The sequence below is a fragment of the Capra hircus genome, chromosome 5, assembly GCF_001704415.2.
Source record: "Capra hircus breed San Clemente chromosome 5, ASM170441v1, whole genome shotgun sequence".
NCBI lineage: Eukaryota > Metazoa > Chordata > Mammalia > Artiodactyla > Bovidae > Capra > Capra hircus.
In genome coordinates this window covers 72045955-72061857 of record NC_030812.1, presented here as the reverse complement: position 1 = coordinate 72061857, position 15903 = coordinate 72045955, and the positions used below count along the sequence as shown (strand labels likewise).

Here is a 15903-nt window from a genome sequence, read left to right as displayed (position 1 = left end):
TCCAGTGGGTAGAGCCTCAGTTGTTCATGCCAATTTCCAGTTCCATTTATGAAGCACTCAGTAGGTGCTTAATAAGTGTCTTATGAGTGAATGAACAAACAACCTCTCCTTGGCCTTCTCTGTGCTTCTGTTCTTATCATGGTTCATCTCACCAAGGAGAGGGCCAGAAGGGTGCTCAGGAGTCAACTGGTGCAACTACCTGTGCTACAGATGAAGTCCAGAGGGGCGAGCGACTGACTGGAGGTCACACAACCACATAGAGGAAGCACAGGTGCAAGTGGTCAACCTCCTCCTTCCAGGGCTTATACCTGAGACCTCACATAATGTTTGTTGTCTGAAGTAGGAGGGCCACATTGGTCAGGAGAGAGGAGAGCTTCCTTTACTGGTCACCTGGCTGCTGAATCCGAAGCAACCTGCCAAAGGACATGCTCAGGGTGGCTTCCTGAAATGTGGATCATCTCTGAATCATGAGATTGATTCCCCCAGAGACCTGGTTACTTTTCCGCCACCTGTTTTCACCTGGAGAGGAGAGAGGCTCCACTCAGAAGAGGATGTCCAGTCTCTGTTATGGAGGTGGTACAGATGATGCCTCCTCTGGGGTGCGGAGGTGGGAACAAAGCAGAGTGTAGGGATGCAGGTCTGCTGGATGATGAGAGGGCCTGGCAGAGGCTGTGTCTCCCATGGGTGGCATGGGAGGAGGGCGATCTGGGTGGGGAGCCAGGCAGAGGTCAGTTGACCTTGAGCTGGTGGACAGCACCTGGTGAGAGGAAGCAGCCTGGGCTGTGCAGGGAGTGGCAGCATGGGGCCCTGTCAGAAGGAAAGGCCAGGAGAGAGGTCAGCCTTGAGTTTTACTCCACACTGTCCCTCCACTTCCCAACATTTCCCGGTGACTCTCTGGCAGCTCGGGGTGGATAGGAAGACCAACCTGGGAAGAAGTGCTTGCCCAAGAGGGCCAGGAAATCTGGTCCTCATTCCAGCATTTACAGCAACTGTTCGTCTCGGAAAAGTCACTTTGCTTCTCAGAGTCCAGTTTCTGCATCAGCAAAAATGGATAAATTAAAAATCCTGCCTCATAGAGTCATTGTGGGTTTGTACAAATCGTTAACCATGGGACTGTCTATTTTGTGCACTGCTGTCTCGCCTCTGTTTAGCATCTGGTTCAGTTTAGTTCAGTCGCTCAGTCGTGTCCGATTCTTTGTGACCCCATGGACTGCAGCACACTAGGCCTCCCTGTCCATCACCAACTCCCAGAGTGTACTCAAACTCATGTCCATTGAGTTGGTGATGCCATCCAACCACCTCATCCTCTGTTGTCCTCTTCTCCTCCCACCTTCAATCTTTCCCCACATCAGGGTCTTTTCAAATGAGTCAGTTCCTCGCATCAGGTGGCCAAAATATTGGAGTTTCAACTTCAACATCAATCCTTCCAATGAATATTCAGGACTGGATCTGAATCCAGTACTAGCATCTGGTACACACTCCAAATCTGTTGACTCGATGAATGGTTTAATTTTTAGTGACCACTTCCTGGGTGGCAGACATTCTTCAAAACTTGGTCATTTCATCCTCATCAAATCTATGACTGTCCTCTGAGGGGCACAGTGACTCTTCCAGGTCACATACTGCTTAGGTCAGAGCTGCAATTCGAATCTTGGCAGCCTGACTCCGGAGCCAATGGGCTCCATTCCCACACAACGCCCTTTACTCTGTGACCCTGCTCCACAGACTGGGACGTTTTACGCAAGTAATACAAGTCAGTCTCTGGAAGAGGGAGAGGACTGTGATGGTCATTCAGTGGATGAGGACACAGGGACAGAGGCAGAGACTTCCAGCAGGTTTCCCAGGCATCCGTGCCCACGCTCTTTCTAAAAGAATTGCCAGTGTTTACGGGGGAGTTTGAGTGAGCTCCAGAGTTCGTGATGGACAGGGAAGCCTGGCATACCGCAGTCCATGGGGTCACAAAGAGTTGGACTCTACTGTTGGACTGTACTGACTGAACTGAACTGAACTAAACTGAACAGTGAACAGAGCCCAGGAGGTGTTCCGATCTGGATGAGATGGTCCCAGACAGTGACCTCGCCCCCAGCCCCGCCCCCGGGTGCCTCAGCCACTCACGGCCACATCCGGGTTTGTGGGCGGGGCCAAGCCGGCCTCCCTTGGCAGTTGCGAAGCCCCAAGGCTGTTTGTCTTCTCCTGCTTCCGCCATTTGGCTCGCTGATTCTGGAACCAGATCTGAGATGAAGGCAAGAGAGAATGGAGATAAGCAAAGGGCTTTTCTCCATCCAGTTCCTCTCCTTAAAATACATGATGACGGCATCTTCCAGGGACCGTCCCTTTACAGTTTGGAAAGGTCAACGGCAGCCACGATTTCTTTGGATCTGATCTGCCTTGGGAGAGGGGATCCGAGGTCACAACCTTCCATGCCTACAGGGGCTGGGGGGCTCATAGGAGGGAGCGTGAACCAGCAGGGTGCCCTGTAACGGAGTGGTTCACGGGGCGGGGGTGGGGGGTGGGTGGGTGAACAGAGGCTGAAGGGGGCAGCGTGTCAGCCTCAGCCAATAGCCACCATGTGGAAATGTGAGGCCCATGCTGCAGCTTCATCTAACTTCTAAGGCAGAAATCTTGATTTTTCTGTGAAACCTCTGAGATTTAAAAGCCATGCAGATCAGAGAAAACCCATCCTTGGGCTCTTGCCTGCTGGTGGGCCACCAGCTTGCAACCCCAGTGGGTCCTCTGGTATCCATAGGTTGACTATTGAGGGTTGCCTGTATTCATGGGCACCCTGACTGTCTGCGACACATGGCCATTTGCCCTTAGTCATTCTGCTGAGACAGCTGCTGAATTCTGGGCTTTACGCTAATGTAGATGCTACCCACCTAGTTGGTGACTGATTTCAAATGGGAAGTAAAAGTCCAGACAGGGGTGGGCCTTGACCAGACGAAAAGTAGGCTTGGGTGATATGAAGGGTGGAATATTGATGTGGACCCTGGTGCAGATTTTGAATTTAATAAGTCCATGGTATATTTCAAGAAAGTATTGAAATATAATTGATTTACAATGTTGTGTTAGTTTCAGACATACAGCAAAGTGATTCAGTTGTATGTATACATACAAATATATGTATTCCTTTTTAACATTCTCTTCCATTATAGCTTATTACAAGATGTTGAAAGGTGGAGAGGAGAAGGGATAAATTAGGAGATTGGGATTAACATATACACACTACTGTATATAAAATAGATAGCAAAGACCTACTGTATATCACAGGGAACTCTGCTCAGTACTGTGTAATAACCTTATATGGGATAAGAATCTGAAAAAGAATAGATCTATGTAATGTGTAACTAAATTACTTTGTTGTACACCTGAAACTAACACAACATTGTAAATCAAATATACTCCAATATAAAATAAAAATTGTATTTTTCTGTTTTTCAAAGACTATTTTTGTATTCATTAAAAATTAAGTTATAAAAAAAAGATGTTGAGTATAGTTCCCCCATCATATTTGTTAAAAAAAATGAAGAGTGATTTAGGAAACTGTTTTAGAGAGAGTGAAAATATGTAACAATTGGTTTTGGATTTGCTAGAGCAATACTTGCAGAACTGGGGATGTGCAAAGAGAGTTGGACATACCGTTGGTGAGGGGCTACTGTATATCTAACCACAGAGGAAGCCTAGACACTCAGGTTGGGGGAAGAAATGACAGATCAGGTCTCTGACCATGGAGGGTCTTTGCCACTTCTCTGTGCTGCTGCCAAAGTGATACCCATGTGTTCCAAGTCAGAGGTTGGCAGAGTTAACCTGTTTTTGTATAGCCCTTGTGCTACATATGGTTTACACGTTTTTAAGTGGTTGGGAAAAAGACTCTAAATTTGGTGACACGCAAATGACACAAAATTCAAATTTTAGTGCTCATCAGTAAAGTTTGTTGGAACATGCTCATTTGTTTATATGTTGTAAACTATAGCTATTTTTGTGCTACAAGGGCAGAATTGAATAGTTATGACTGTGACCACATGGCCTCACAAAGCCTGACATAATTAGCACCTTGTCCCTTACAGAAGAAGTCTGTTGAGCCCTAGTCTAGATTGTCAAGACCTGTTTTGAGGCTGCGTGGTGAATAATGCTTTGGAACTACAGTCAAGTGGGGGAGAAGAAGGGAGTGGAAGCAGATGCCAATGGCCATCATCATAAGACCCCCTCCATGTCTATTCTCCAAGGAGAGAAAGCATCTATCTTATAACTATGGTGACCTCATTTCCTGGAAAATGATATTTGGACAGAATAACTGTATTCATGGGATAAAGCCAATGGAAAATTTCAGATGGGGCAGTCCCAGAGAGTGCAGGATACCTGGGGTCTCACCCATGCCTCCAAGGGCATTGATGAAGGGGGTTGAGGGTGGGGATGGTTGTACCTGCACACGAGCTTCTGGGAGATTGATCCTGGCCGCCAGCTGGTTGCGGACGTGGACGTCAGGATAGTGAGTGAAGTGGAAGATCTTTTCCAGCTCCTGCAGCTGCTCTGTGGTGAAGGTGGTTCGGATCCTCCGCTTACCCTTCTTCCCCTCTGGAGGGAGGAGGGTCCAAGCTAGGTTAGTGACCTTCGTCTCAGTGAAGCTTTTATGCTGCCTTGTACCCATTAAACCAGTGTTGCCACTACTTGGCCTCTGGCTTCTTAGGCTTGGACTTTTACAATGTTCTTTCTCCTAGAAACCCTCCCCCTAGGTTGACTCCCTCTATCCATTCTGGACAGTGTGGCCAAGATGACCTTCTAGAAACTTCTTTGATTGTCCTTTCTGTTGCTTAGATGCCTTCAAGCAAATTTCCCTTATCTGTAACAAGGAATGGCAAACCACAGCCTGGGGGTCACATCTGGCCCACTGTCTGTTTTTAGAAATAAAGTTTTATTGACACACAGCCTGACACATAGGTTTATGTATTGTCTATGGCTGTTTTTGTGCTATAATGGCAGAGTTGTGTTGCTGAAACAGAGACTGCAAAATCTAAAATAATCACCACCTAGCCCTTTACAGAAAAACCTCAGCAGTCAGCCCCTGACAATGGGGGCTGTTCCCAGCCACCTGTCCAGTCTCAGGTCCACTCAGGGATGCTACATTATAGGTGGGACCTAGTGCAAAAGGAGAAAAAAAACTTTTTCCTTTCTTCCACAGTCTCTCAACAAGTCATGGTGGTCTTTCACTTGCTGCTTAAGGCCCTTCTCCCTCAGGCGCAAGAATACTAACACGCACACGATGTGGGTGGCAGAGGTCACTGGATTGAGGGGTATGGGGAAATAGGACTGAAAGCAGCCCATCCCAGGGAGCAAGGAGGTGGTGAGAGGGGCACTGAGCATGAATTGAAGCCCCAGGACCCTGGTCCTTGCTTGGGCCATATTTTATTTACTCTCTGGGCCTCAGTCTCCCGATCTGTAGAATGGAGGAGAGGAGAGGGTTTGAATGATCAAATCACAAAGGCCAGATCCACCCTGGCACTCTGCAGTTCTCTTTCTCTCCAGGTGGAGGCTTGAAAGACCTGGCCTCAGCCTTGCCTGGGGGCCCAGCTGGCTGGGCAAAAGGTAGATGGATGAAGGAGAGATTTGTGCTGAGGATAACACTTCTGGCTGAGTGATTCCTGCATTTCTAAGAATTGACAAGTGCCTTCCGTAGTCTGCCCTTCTTTTAAATCTCTGATTTTATTTTATCTATTTTTTATTGGAGTATAATTGCTTTACAATGTTATGTTAGTTTCTGTTGTACAACAAAGTGAATCAGCTATGTTGTTGTTTAGTTGCTATGATGTGTATGACTCATTGCGCCTGCGTGGACTGCAGCACATGAGGTTTCCCTGTCCTCCACTATCTCCAGGAGTTTGCTCAGATCCATGCCCATTGAGTTGGTGATGCTATCTAACCGTCCCATTCTCTGCTACCCCCTTCTCCTTTTGCCTTCATTCTTTCCCAGCATCAGGGTCTTTTCCAGTGAGTCAGCTCTTCACATCAAGTGGCCAAATTATTGGGGAAACAGCTATATGTATACATATTTCCCCCTCCCTCTTAAACTTCTACCATCTCACCCCTCTAGGTCATCACAGCACAGTGAGCTGAGCTCCCGGTGCTATACTGCAGGTTTCTACAAGCTATCTGTTCTGTACACGGTAGTGTGCTTATGTCTGGGGTAGGAAATAGCAAACCAGTCCAGTATTCTTGCCTGCAAAGGACAGAGGAGCCTGGGGGGCTACAGTCTATGGGATCACAAGAGTTGGACACAACTTAGAGACTAAACCACCAGTGTACTTATGTTAGTGCTATTCTCCCAATTCAGCCCACTCTCCCCACCCCACTGTGCCCATTTGTTTGTTCCCTACATCTGTGTCCCTATTCCTGCCCTGCAAATAGGTTCATCTGTACCATTTTTCTAGATCCCATATGTATATATGGGATATATGTGTGTGTATATATATATACACACACATACACACTTTAATACATGAAATTTGTTTTTCTCTTTCTGACTTACTTCATTCTCTATGACAGACTCTAGGTCCAGCCACTCATCTCACCCCTCCCAACTACCCCTCATTGTTATTAGTCCATTTTTAAAAATTCCCTCAAAGTAATTTTACTCATTTTCCTGACTCTTGGAAGCTTCTTGGGGGTTGTGGACAGTGAGATTTCAAGCATAATTACCCCTTAGAGGAAGTTGTTGGATTGTGAACCAGCTGATATGATCTGATCTCTTACCTATTCTATCTCCCTTTCCCTCCTCAAGTCCACTGTACTTTTTAATAAAAAAGAGAGAGAGAGAGAGAGAGATATTCTATGTTTAGAGCTGGTGGTGCATTTAAGGGGTAGAGCCAAACCCAACCAGAATTGGTGTGGACAGGAATGGGAGGTATGAATCCATTGCCAAGGCCTTACTGAATGTCTTTTGTGCTAGGCACAGAGGGCCTGTCTGCAGGAGTACAAAAATGAGCAAGCTGGGCTGATAGTATCTCATTCATTCATTCACCAGGTCACTGTTTTAGATAATTGTAATGACACAGTGCAGTTTTATAGAAAATTGCCAAAAAACTCACAGAATGGAAGATTTCAGGTCGGATGGGCAAACAGATGTTCAGGATAACATGGATCTGGGATTCTTCTAAGAATATAGAACTTTGGAATAGAGGATACCGAACCAAAAAGGTAAGGCATAGAGCTGGACCACAGGAAAGTAAGCAACATGGAGAACAGAGGATAAGAAACAGATTGTAAATTATAACAACAAAAAAGGGTCTTCCTTAGTGTTCCAGTGACTAAGACTCTGTGCTCCTAACACAGGGGGCCGACCTCGGCCCCTGGTCAGGGAACTAGATCCCACATGCTGCAAATAAGAAGTCAGAATGCTAAATAAATACATATTTTAAAAAGCTATTAAGAAATTAGCAAAATTAAGCCATTTCTTGCTTTTTCCCCAGAAGGAAACTTAGGCAAACAAGTGTCCATGACTAAGTATAGACTCCTTAATAAAATAATTATCTCAAGTTTCCATTTGTGTAACTAGGGAAGGAGCTAATAAGACAAATACAGCTTCCCCTTATTTCCCAGAGGAGCAGAAGGACATAACCTGGAGATAAGGTTATAAGAAAAGGATCTGAGCCCTCCTCGGCAAAATAATGTGATTGTTGACTTTGCAGAGAGGGGCTGCCAGTCAGTTATGAGCCAGTTGAAAAAATATTTATTCTCATTAACTTTGAACTAAACACTCTCAGGATATTATTATATTATTCTTGAGAGATGATGATCTCTCAATCATGGTGACAGGGTGTATATGTGTGTGTCCAACAGATGTAGTGACTTCTCCTGTAAAGAAAGAGGGTTGTCTAAAATATACATAGTTGGCTAGATGGAGGCTGAGCCCCAGGTGGACCAGCCTGAAGGACTCAAGGGCCAAAGCCCTTCTCCCAAGACTGAGCATGGGTTCTTGGGGTGTCAGTAGTCAACACTGATTATCTCCATACAACCCTTCTTGGGATGTTATTTGAAATTGCTGCTGCTGCTGCTAAGTCACTTCAGTCATGTCTGACTCTGTGCAGCCCCATAGATGGCAGCCCACCAGGCTCTTCCGTCCATGGGATTTTCCAGGCAAGAATACTGGAGTGGGTTGCCATTGGTAACCACTATCTGCCTATGGCTATTTAAATCAAATCAAACCAAATAAAAAATATAGTTCTTTAGCCACACTAGTTATAGGTCATAACCACATGTGGCTAGTGGCCACCATATTGGAGAGCATAGATAAAAAGCATTTCCATCATCAGAGAAAGTTCTATTGGATAGGGCTCCCTTATAGGTTTTCCCATTGGGTTCTGGAAAAAGTAGTATTCTGGGCCTCACTTTAAGTGTCTCCTTGTGTTGCACTTTCCTCTAATTGCCACGTATCTCTAGGAAAATGGGTATCCATCGGTCACAGAGCCGAATTTGATGGTGTTGGGAAAACTGGAATTGCAGGAAAAGTAAGAGAAAGGGAAGGCTGGCCCACACCCGTCTCCTTGCTGGTGCCTGGGGAGAAGGATGACCAGCGGAGAGGATGTTGCCCTGGAGCTCCAGGCAGTGACTCAGAGCAGAGTGACCTGCTCGTGGTCCACAGGGAAGCGGGGACAGGGAAGAGCAGAAGCTGAGTGGTTGGCTCAGAAATGGTGAAGGTTGACACTTCAGTTTTCCCATCGAATGCTAGAGCTGCTTTAGAAGAGGAAGGAGGGGGGCCAGCAAGCCTGATGCTTGGGTTATAGACCATAGTAGGTGATAAGGGAGAGGAAGCTGGTGAGGGCAGGAAGAACAGCATAAACGAATTATGGAACAGAGAAGAAGGCGGAACACAGGACACTGAATGAACATAGTATTTTGGAACCAGAAGGAACCTCATTAAACAGGAAGGTGGAACACCCAGTTCATGGATGGAATGCCCATCACACAGGATGATTCTTAATTGTGGAAACGGGCTGGGAGTTTCTGGCCCTGGCTCAGAGAGGACAATGGGGTGTGGAACCCCATCCAAAGACACTCAGGGGAGGGTGGGAAGAGGGGGGATGAAGGAGGCAGGGAACTGCCACCTCTCTCAAGTTGCTCCTTGCAGGTTATTAATTGCTTGAGCTGTGATCACACTTCACTGGGTCTTCAAAGAGACCAAGTCAGCAGAACTTAATTAAACCTGAGCCGTTTAGCACATTGATCATAAGAAATACACAATTTACACAGGTGATTAGGCCACCTAATTATAAACTGATGTTTCTCTGTGCTTGGCTCCCTCCCCTGATTGCTCCTTCTCTGCGGTCTGCTAATCGGCCTTGGCCGCTCAGCTAGAGGCCCCAGGGGCTTTGCAGCTGGGCTCAGACTCCTGAAATGAGCCTTGTCCTTGTCATCCTAAAGCAGCGGTGGGAAGAAGATCCAGGCTCCCACACCTATGGAAGGGAGGACTGGGGAGAAAGCAGATGACACTGTTAAAGGGGAGAGTGAAGAGCCTTGAGTGCCGAGCCAAGGAGCGTGCCTTGCATGCTGCGGGCACAGGCAATTGTAGAAGTCCAGGACCACTCTGAGGAGAAAAGGCTGGCATGTTCTGCCCTGGGAGGTGCCTCTCTGCAAGCCACCTGTCCTGTCTAGAAGGTGTTCTCAGCCTGCTGGAGGGCCGCAAAGGGAGCCTGCCCTTGTTCCTTTCCATTTTATACTTGCGACAAAGAAGGGGACCAGACCTGACACCAGCTAGTAACACTGGGGGAGATTCCCTGATGTGACCTGGAAAGAGCCACAGAACTTGTTTCTGTTCAATGAGAGAGTTCATGTTTAGTTGTCCTTCCTGCCAAGGACTGAGGAGGAGGAAGTCAGCTAACTCTTATCTCTGTGAAAATACACACAGAAGGCCAACCTAAATGCAAACCTGCAGAGTGCCCAGATTAGAGGTAGCCAAAGTCCTGGGTCTTGTAACAGGGAGAAGAGCCACTTCTAGCCAAAAAACTGATGACCAACTACTACCTTACAAGGCATATGTGCATAATCACTCAGTCGTGTCTACGATCCTATGGTCTTTGTGACCCCATGGACTGTAGCCCTCCAGGCTCCTCTGTCCATGGGGATTCTCCAGGCAAGAATACTGGAGTGGGTTGCCATGCCCCCCTCCAGGGGTTGGGATCGAACCCAGGTCTCCCGCATTGCAGGTGGGTTCTTTACCATCTGAGCCACCAGCAAAGCCCTGCTACAAGGCATATCTGGGGAAGTAAACACTCTGTAGGAACACAGTAGGGATTTAAAAACTGAAAAAGGAAATTGTGAGAGTTCTACATATGGAGACCAAAAATGATCTGTGAAGACTCATAAAAAGGCATCATCTGAGCATGAAACAGTGTGAGAGAAGAAGAGGAACAGCAAGAAGAAGATGGCCTGAGCCCTGAGTCAGGGCTCCCTCTCCCAGGGCCCAGAGCAGAGCAGAAGGCCCACTGTCTTTAGTCCTAGGCAGCGTGGGTGGGGAGGAGAGGATGAGGAAGGAGGGAAGGGGGAAAGAAAGAAGAAAGGGGAAGGAGGGGGAATGAGGAAAATGAGGGGGACAAAGAAGTGAGGAAAGATGAAGTGGGTTCAATTGTCTTCCCCTCAAGAAGAAAAGTCTCAGTTCTAACTCCTGGTACCTGTGAAGGTGACCTTATATGGAGATAAGTTCTTTGCAAGTGCGATTAGGCCAAGGATCTTGAAATGTGACTCTCCTGGATTTAGGGTAGATTCTATGTCCAATGACATGTGTCCTTGTGGGATAAAGGAGAGGGGGATTCCACATAGAGCCCGAGGTCAAGGCCTAGTGACGATGGAGTCAGGGTGTGGGATGCTGTGTCTATAGGCACATCAAGATCGTGGATTGTTGCCGGCCACAGGGAGCTGGGACAGAGGCACTGAGCAGGCTTTCCCTTGGGGCTCTGGGAAGAATTAACCCTACCAACAGCTTGGCTTTGGACTTCTGGTTCTGAAACTCTAAGATGATGAGTTTCTGTGGTTTTAGGCCATTCAGTTTGTGGTAATTGGCACAGCCTCTAAAGGAAGCTCATATAGAGGGAGAGGATGAGGGAAGGAAGAGGAAAAGGAGGAAGAAGAAGAGGAAAGAGGAGCGAGTTTTTTTTTTTTAAATTTATTTTAACTGGAGGCTAATTACTTTACAATATTGTATTGGTTTTGCCATACATTGACATGAATCCGCCACGGGTATACATGTGTTCCCCATCCTGAACCCCCCTCCCACCTCCTTCCCCATGAGGGTTTTAAAGGGCAAAGTTTGGAGACATAAAAAGGCTTGAAAGACTGAAAGTTAGAGAGATGCTCCATGTGCCTGGAGGGTGAGGGGCAGGCAGGCCATGATGGGGGATGAATCTGGGGACCCACAGAGCTGGACTGTAAAGGACGTTGAATGTCACGCCATTAGCTTTAGATAGGGGTTGATGAACTACAGTCTGGGGCCAGACCTGGCATTCTGCCTGTAACTGTGAATAAAATTTTATTGGAACATAAACATACCCATTCATTTACACCTTGTCTGCTTTTTAGCTATGACAGTTGTTGTGCAGCCGCTCGGTCATGTCCGGCTCTTTTGTGACCCCATGGACTGTAGCCCGCCAGGCTCCTCTGACCAAGGGATTCTCCAGGTAAGAATACTGGAGGGGGTTGCCATTTTCTTCTTCAGGGATCTTCCCTGGCTGTCCAACGGTTAGAACTCTGCGCTTCCACTGCACAGGGCATGGGTTTGACCCCTGGTTGTGGAAGTAGGATACTTAACTCTGTGTGGTGTGGCCAAAAAAGTAGAAATGCCGAATTCCAGCCTAGCAGGGAGATGGATGGATTTTAGCCACATTCAGAAATAATCTAGAGCGGATGATCTCAGGCAACCGGGGTTCAATTCTATTGTGACCTACTCGTGCGGTTTTTGCTGGTGACTTCTCTTCTCTTCTTGATTTCATCAGCTCTAAGGTGGGGCTCACAACTGTGACAAATGGATGGAAACAATGGCTATCACATTGCATGAGAGCCCAGCCCAATCTTATGACTGCCATTTTCCCAAGCACTTACTCGTGTCTCCTTTGGGTCTAGCTGACCTGGAGCATGCCAGCCGCTTCAGTGGAGGTTTAGCATGACTGGCCTCCGTTTCGTCAACAGCCAGTGTTGGGCTAGGGGAAGGGAAACTGCTCTGGGAAGGGAAATAAGATCTCTCTCTCTCTTCCTCTGCAACAGAGAGGACGGACATAGATTTTACATAGCTGCAGCAAGAGACACTCAGGTCAGACCCTCAGCAGAATGGCTCCTGTGAACGCTCATTGCTCATTCAGTTCACTGGAAGATATTAATGAACTTCTGACAATTAAGCTGGGACCCTTTCCTATTGATAGAGTCAGCTACTAGGAAACCCACTAGCTCTCTGGGGACACATGACCCCCCACCCCCCGCAGGTTCTTTCCCTTGGCTCACCACCAGTGAGCACCAACCCCCTCTTAGGAGACTCTACCTGGGGGAGGAAGTGGGGCTCCGTGTTTGGGAGGAGAAGGCATCATGGCTTCCCTGAGTTTCTTTCCCTTGGACTGCTGTTGTTTAGTCATTCAGTCACGTCCGACTCTTCGTGACCCCATGGACTGTAGTCCGCCAGGCTCCTCTGCCCATGAGATTTCACAGGCAAGAATATTGGAGTGGGTTGCCATTTCCTTCTACAGGGGATCTTCCTGACCCAGGGATCAAACCAGCATCTCCTGCATCGGCAGGAGGATTCTTTAGCACTGAGCTGCCGGGGAAGCCTTTCCTTGGATTAAAGCATTAGACAGGAGAGAGGACCAGGACACTCTTGTGGACACTCCAGGCTCATCGCCAGTCAGACTGCAGTGGACCCCCAAGACATCACCAGCTTCATTTTCTCCCTCACTCAGCTGTCTCACTGAAGATGAAGCTGAGGCCAGAATGGAAACGGGCTTGGCCGGGTGGCTCTGCAGGCCGGGGCAGAGCTAAGACTGACCGGGGTTGCCTGAATCCTAGGAACATGTATGTTCCCTCCTCCGCCCCCTCCTCAAGCTAGCCCTCAAGGAGGGGCCCGGGATCTGGTCATTGTTATTTGGGGGTAAATCCTGGGGAGGGCACTGGCCTAGGGTGTGATCAGGGTGGGCAGATTTGGGGCAGAGCTTCAGTCACTAGAGGCCGTGCAGGCCGAACTCTGCTTACGAAGGGAAAGAACGTGACAGCCTAACCCGGCGTTCGGGCGGCTGGGTCTCGGTCCTCTGCCCTGCGGCTGTGTGACCTGGGGTACCACCTGCCTCTTCTCTTTCACAGATGAGTTTCTCATCAGTCGCGTTTATGATAATTATACTTTCCTGCTGAAGTTAGAGACATGCACAGCCTCCAGGATGGTGCCGACCGCAGAGTAAATAAATGGTCACCGGCATTCTCAGCTGCGGCCTGGCTACAGGAACAAGCCCCAGATCCCCGCATCCTGCAGTGAACTGGGCCTTGGTGTCTGGATTAGAACAGCTCCATTTCTGGGCTAGGTAGAAAGGTATTTAAGGCTATTGGCCCACTACCTGACATCTCTCTGAATTTTGGAGTCTTCTCTTCTATTGATACAGAGCAGCTTTTTCTCTGCCTGAGCCCAGCTGGGGCTTGCAGACCCAGGAGTGTGTAAGAATTGGCAAGAAGACACTTACCTTTGGGCTGGTCCTGTGGGGGTCTCTCTGGCTCGAAATCTTCAGCTGTTGCCTGCCTGGTTCCCTGTCCACTTGCCCCTTCAGGCCTGACCACATCGCTCCTCTCAGCTGGCCTCTTTAAGATATCCTCAATGGAGAAGGACAGGCCCCGCTTCTTTGGGGCCTCATAGCACCCCGAGCTCTTCCTCTCCATCCCCTGTGGAGATCAGAGCCTGCTTTGGCACCCTCCGTGGGCAGCTTTGAGGGAGCAGAGGGGCCAATACCCGTGGAGGGAGGGGTCCTTGCTTTCCTGAAACTCCTGGAATCAAGAGGGTGAGCAGAGGTGAACAGAGATTCTCACGTTGGATTATCCAGCACGGTTATGTCTCCATGGGGACTTCTGTGGGTCACCTCAAAATACCTTGGGATCAAGGATGCTGGTCCCGTCAGGAAAGCTGGAAGGGACTGTACCTGTGCCCATGGGCTTAGAGCCCTCGTAGACTCAACATCGAGGGAATCGCCATTGCTAAACTGAATTCAGTCCTACTGTGATGGGTCTTCTCTGGGGTGATCACTTTCGCAGTTCTCAGCCTAGGCTAGAGACCCTGAAGTCATGGCCTGTGGCAAACAGGGCAAAAGAGCTGGAAGAGGGAGGCTGCCCCCAGAGGAGCTCTGGAGGCAAAGTGTCTACCTTCACGCTTTCTCTGTCGTGTGGCTCTTTCCTCCTGGCTCCGGTCAGACCTCTGGGAGGCTGGAGTGCCACCGGTGAGCCCCAGGTGGCCAACCCAGCCCTGGGCCACACTGCAGCTCGAGGGGTGCTTCCAGAAATCCTCCTAGATTCCTCCGGCTTCTGCTGCTCCCAGATTCCAGAACAGGCCTTCCTCCGAGAGCACCTGCAGGTAGAGGCTTCCAAAGAGGGTCGCAGGGTCACTGCCAGGCTGGCTCTCTGTGCCAGGGCTGGGCTGAAAGCTGGTGTCTGAACCTCCCCTGGTGTCTCTGGTCCAGCCAGCACTTTCTTCTGCTCTCTCCCCGACTTCACTGCACAGGTCTCTTGGTAGGCGCCTTCCCGGCTCCTTTCCCTTTCTTTGGGGGTCCTTTCTGTCCCCTTCTTGTTTGCACACCTCTTACCTGCCTCCTGGGTCCTCGCTGAGGGGACCCTTTCCCTCTGTCTAGTAAACTGTCGACTGCAAACTGATAGGATCAACCCGTTCTTGCCAGGAGTTCTGTTCCCAATTACTGTGTAACCAGGGAGGAGGGGGCAGTAAAACGGCTGATAAGAGAAGAAACTTTCCACCCTCCTTGTGGCGGGAGTTGGGGAAGAGGGGTAGGAGGGGGAGGGAAACTTAAGGATGGGGCTTGGGGGTCCCAGAGAGGTGTGGTGTTGGGGAGCTGGCCAGGCCAGAGCAGGACATGGGAAGGTGGGAACAGTGAGGCCAGGAAGCGTCCCCAGGCCCCATAAAATGTGTTTGCTTAGCTGGGAGAATTTATGGGTCATATGTAGGCTGGAGGCTGGGCCAGGGTGCAGGCTGCTGGGTATTGGCTGTGGGCAGTCCATTTCAGATGTGCTTTCCTGGACTTGAGGGCCATCTTCTGAGGTCCTTCTGGGGTGTGTGGGGAAACAGAGGTCCAGACCAAGAGGGTGTAGTAGAAGTCATGGTCTCATCTAAGCGGGACTTGGGGGAGCTCCAGACTGCCAGGCTGGCCACAAGGTGCGTTCTCATGAGGGTGATAGATACCTGGGGGAGTCTGGGGACCTGAATGGGGCATGAGAACCCAGGCCTTCTTGTGGAAGGAGGGGGAAAGGGAAGCTTGCACCTTCCTCCCTGAGGAGGGTGAGTCAGAGGAAAGATCACCTGTCCTGTGTGAGGAGCCGTGCCCCTGGGAAAGGTCAGGTGGTCTGGTCTAGCCAGGGGAGCCTGCCTCTGCCGTGTCAAAGCATGCGTGCTTCAGTCCCGTCCGACTCTTTGAGATCCATGCACTGCAGCCCACCAGCCTCCTCTGTCCATGGGATTCTCCAGGCAAGAATCCTGGAGAGGGTTGCCAGCCTCTTTTCCAGGGGATCTTCCCAACACAGGGATCGAACCTGCCTTTCTTATGTCTCCTGCATTGGCAGGCAGGTTCCTTACCTCTAGCACCACCTGGGGAGCCCAGCAAATCCTCAAATCTTGGGAGCTTCAGTTGCTTACTCATGTCACAGTCAATGTAGTTGGATATCCCTCTGGCGACTCAA

General features: G+C 49.1%; 1 protein-coding gene across 1 annotated transcript; it reads right to left on the bottom strand.

Moving 5' to 3' along the window:
• ISX (intestine specific homeobox) lies at positions 516-13887 on the bottom strand. Its single transcript, XM_013963981.2, is given in 5 exon segments — positions 516-617; positions 619-807; positions 2116-2232; positions 4421-4572; positions 13695-13887. Coding segments are annotated over 5 exon segments (753 nt in total).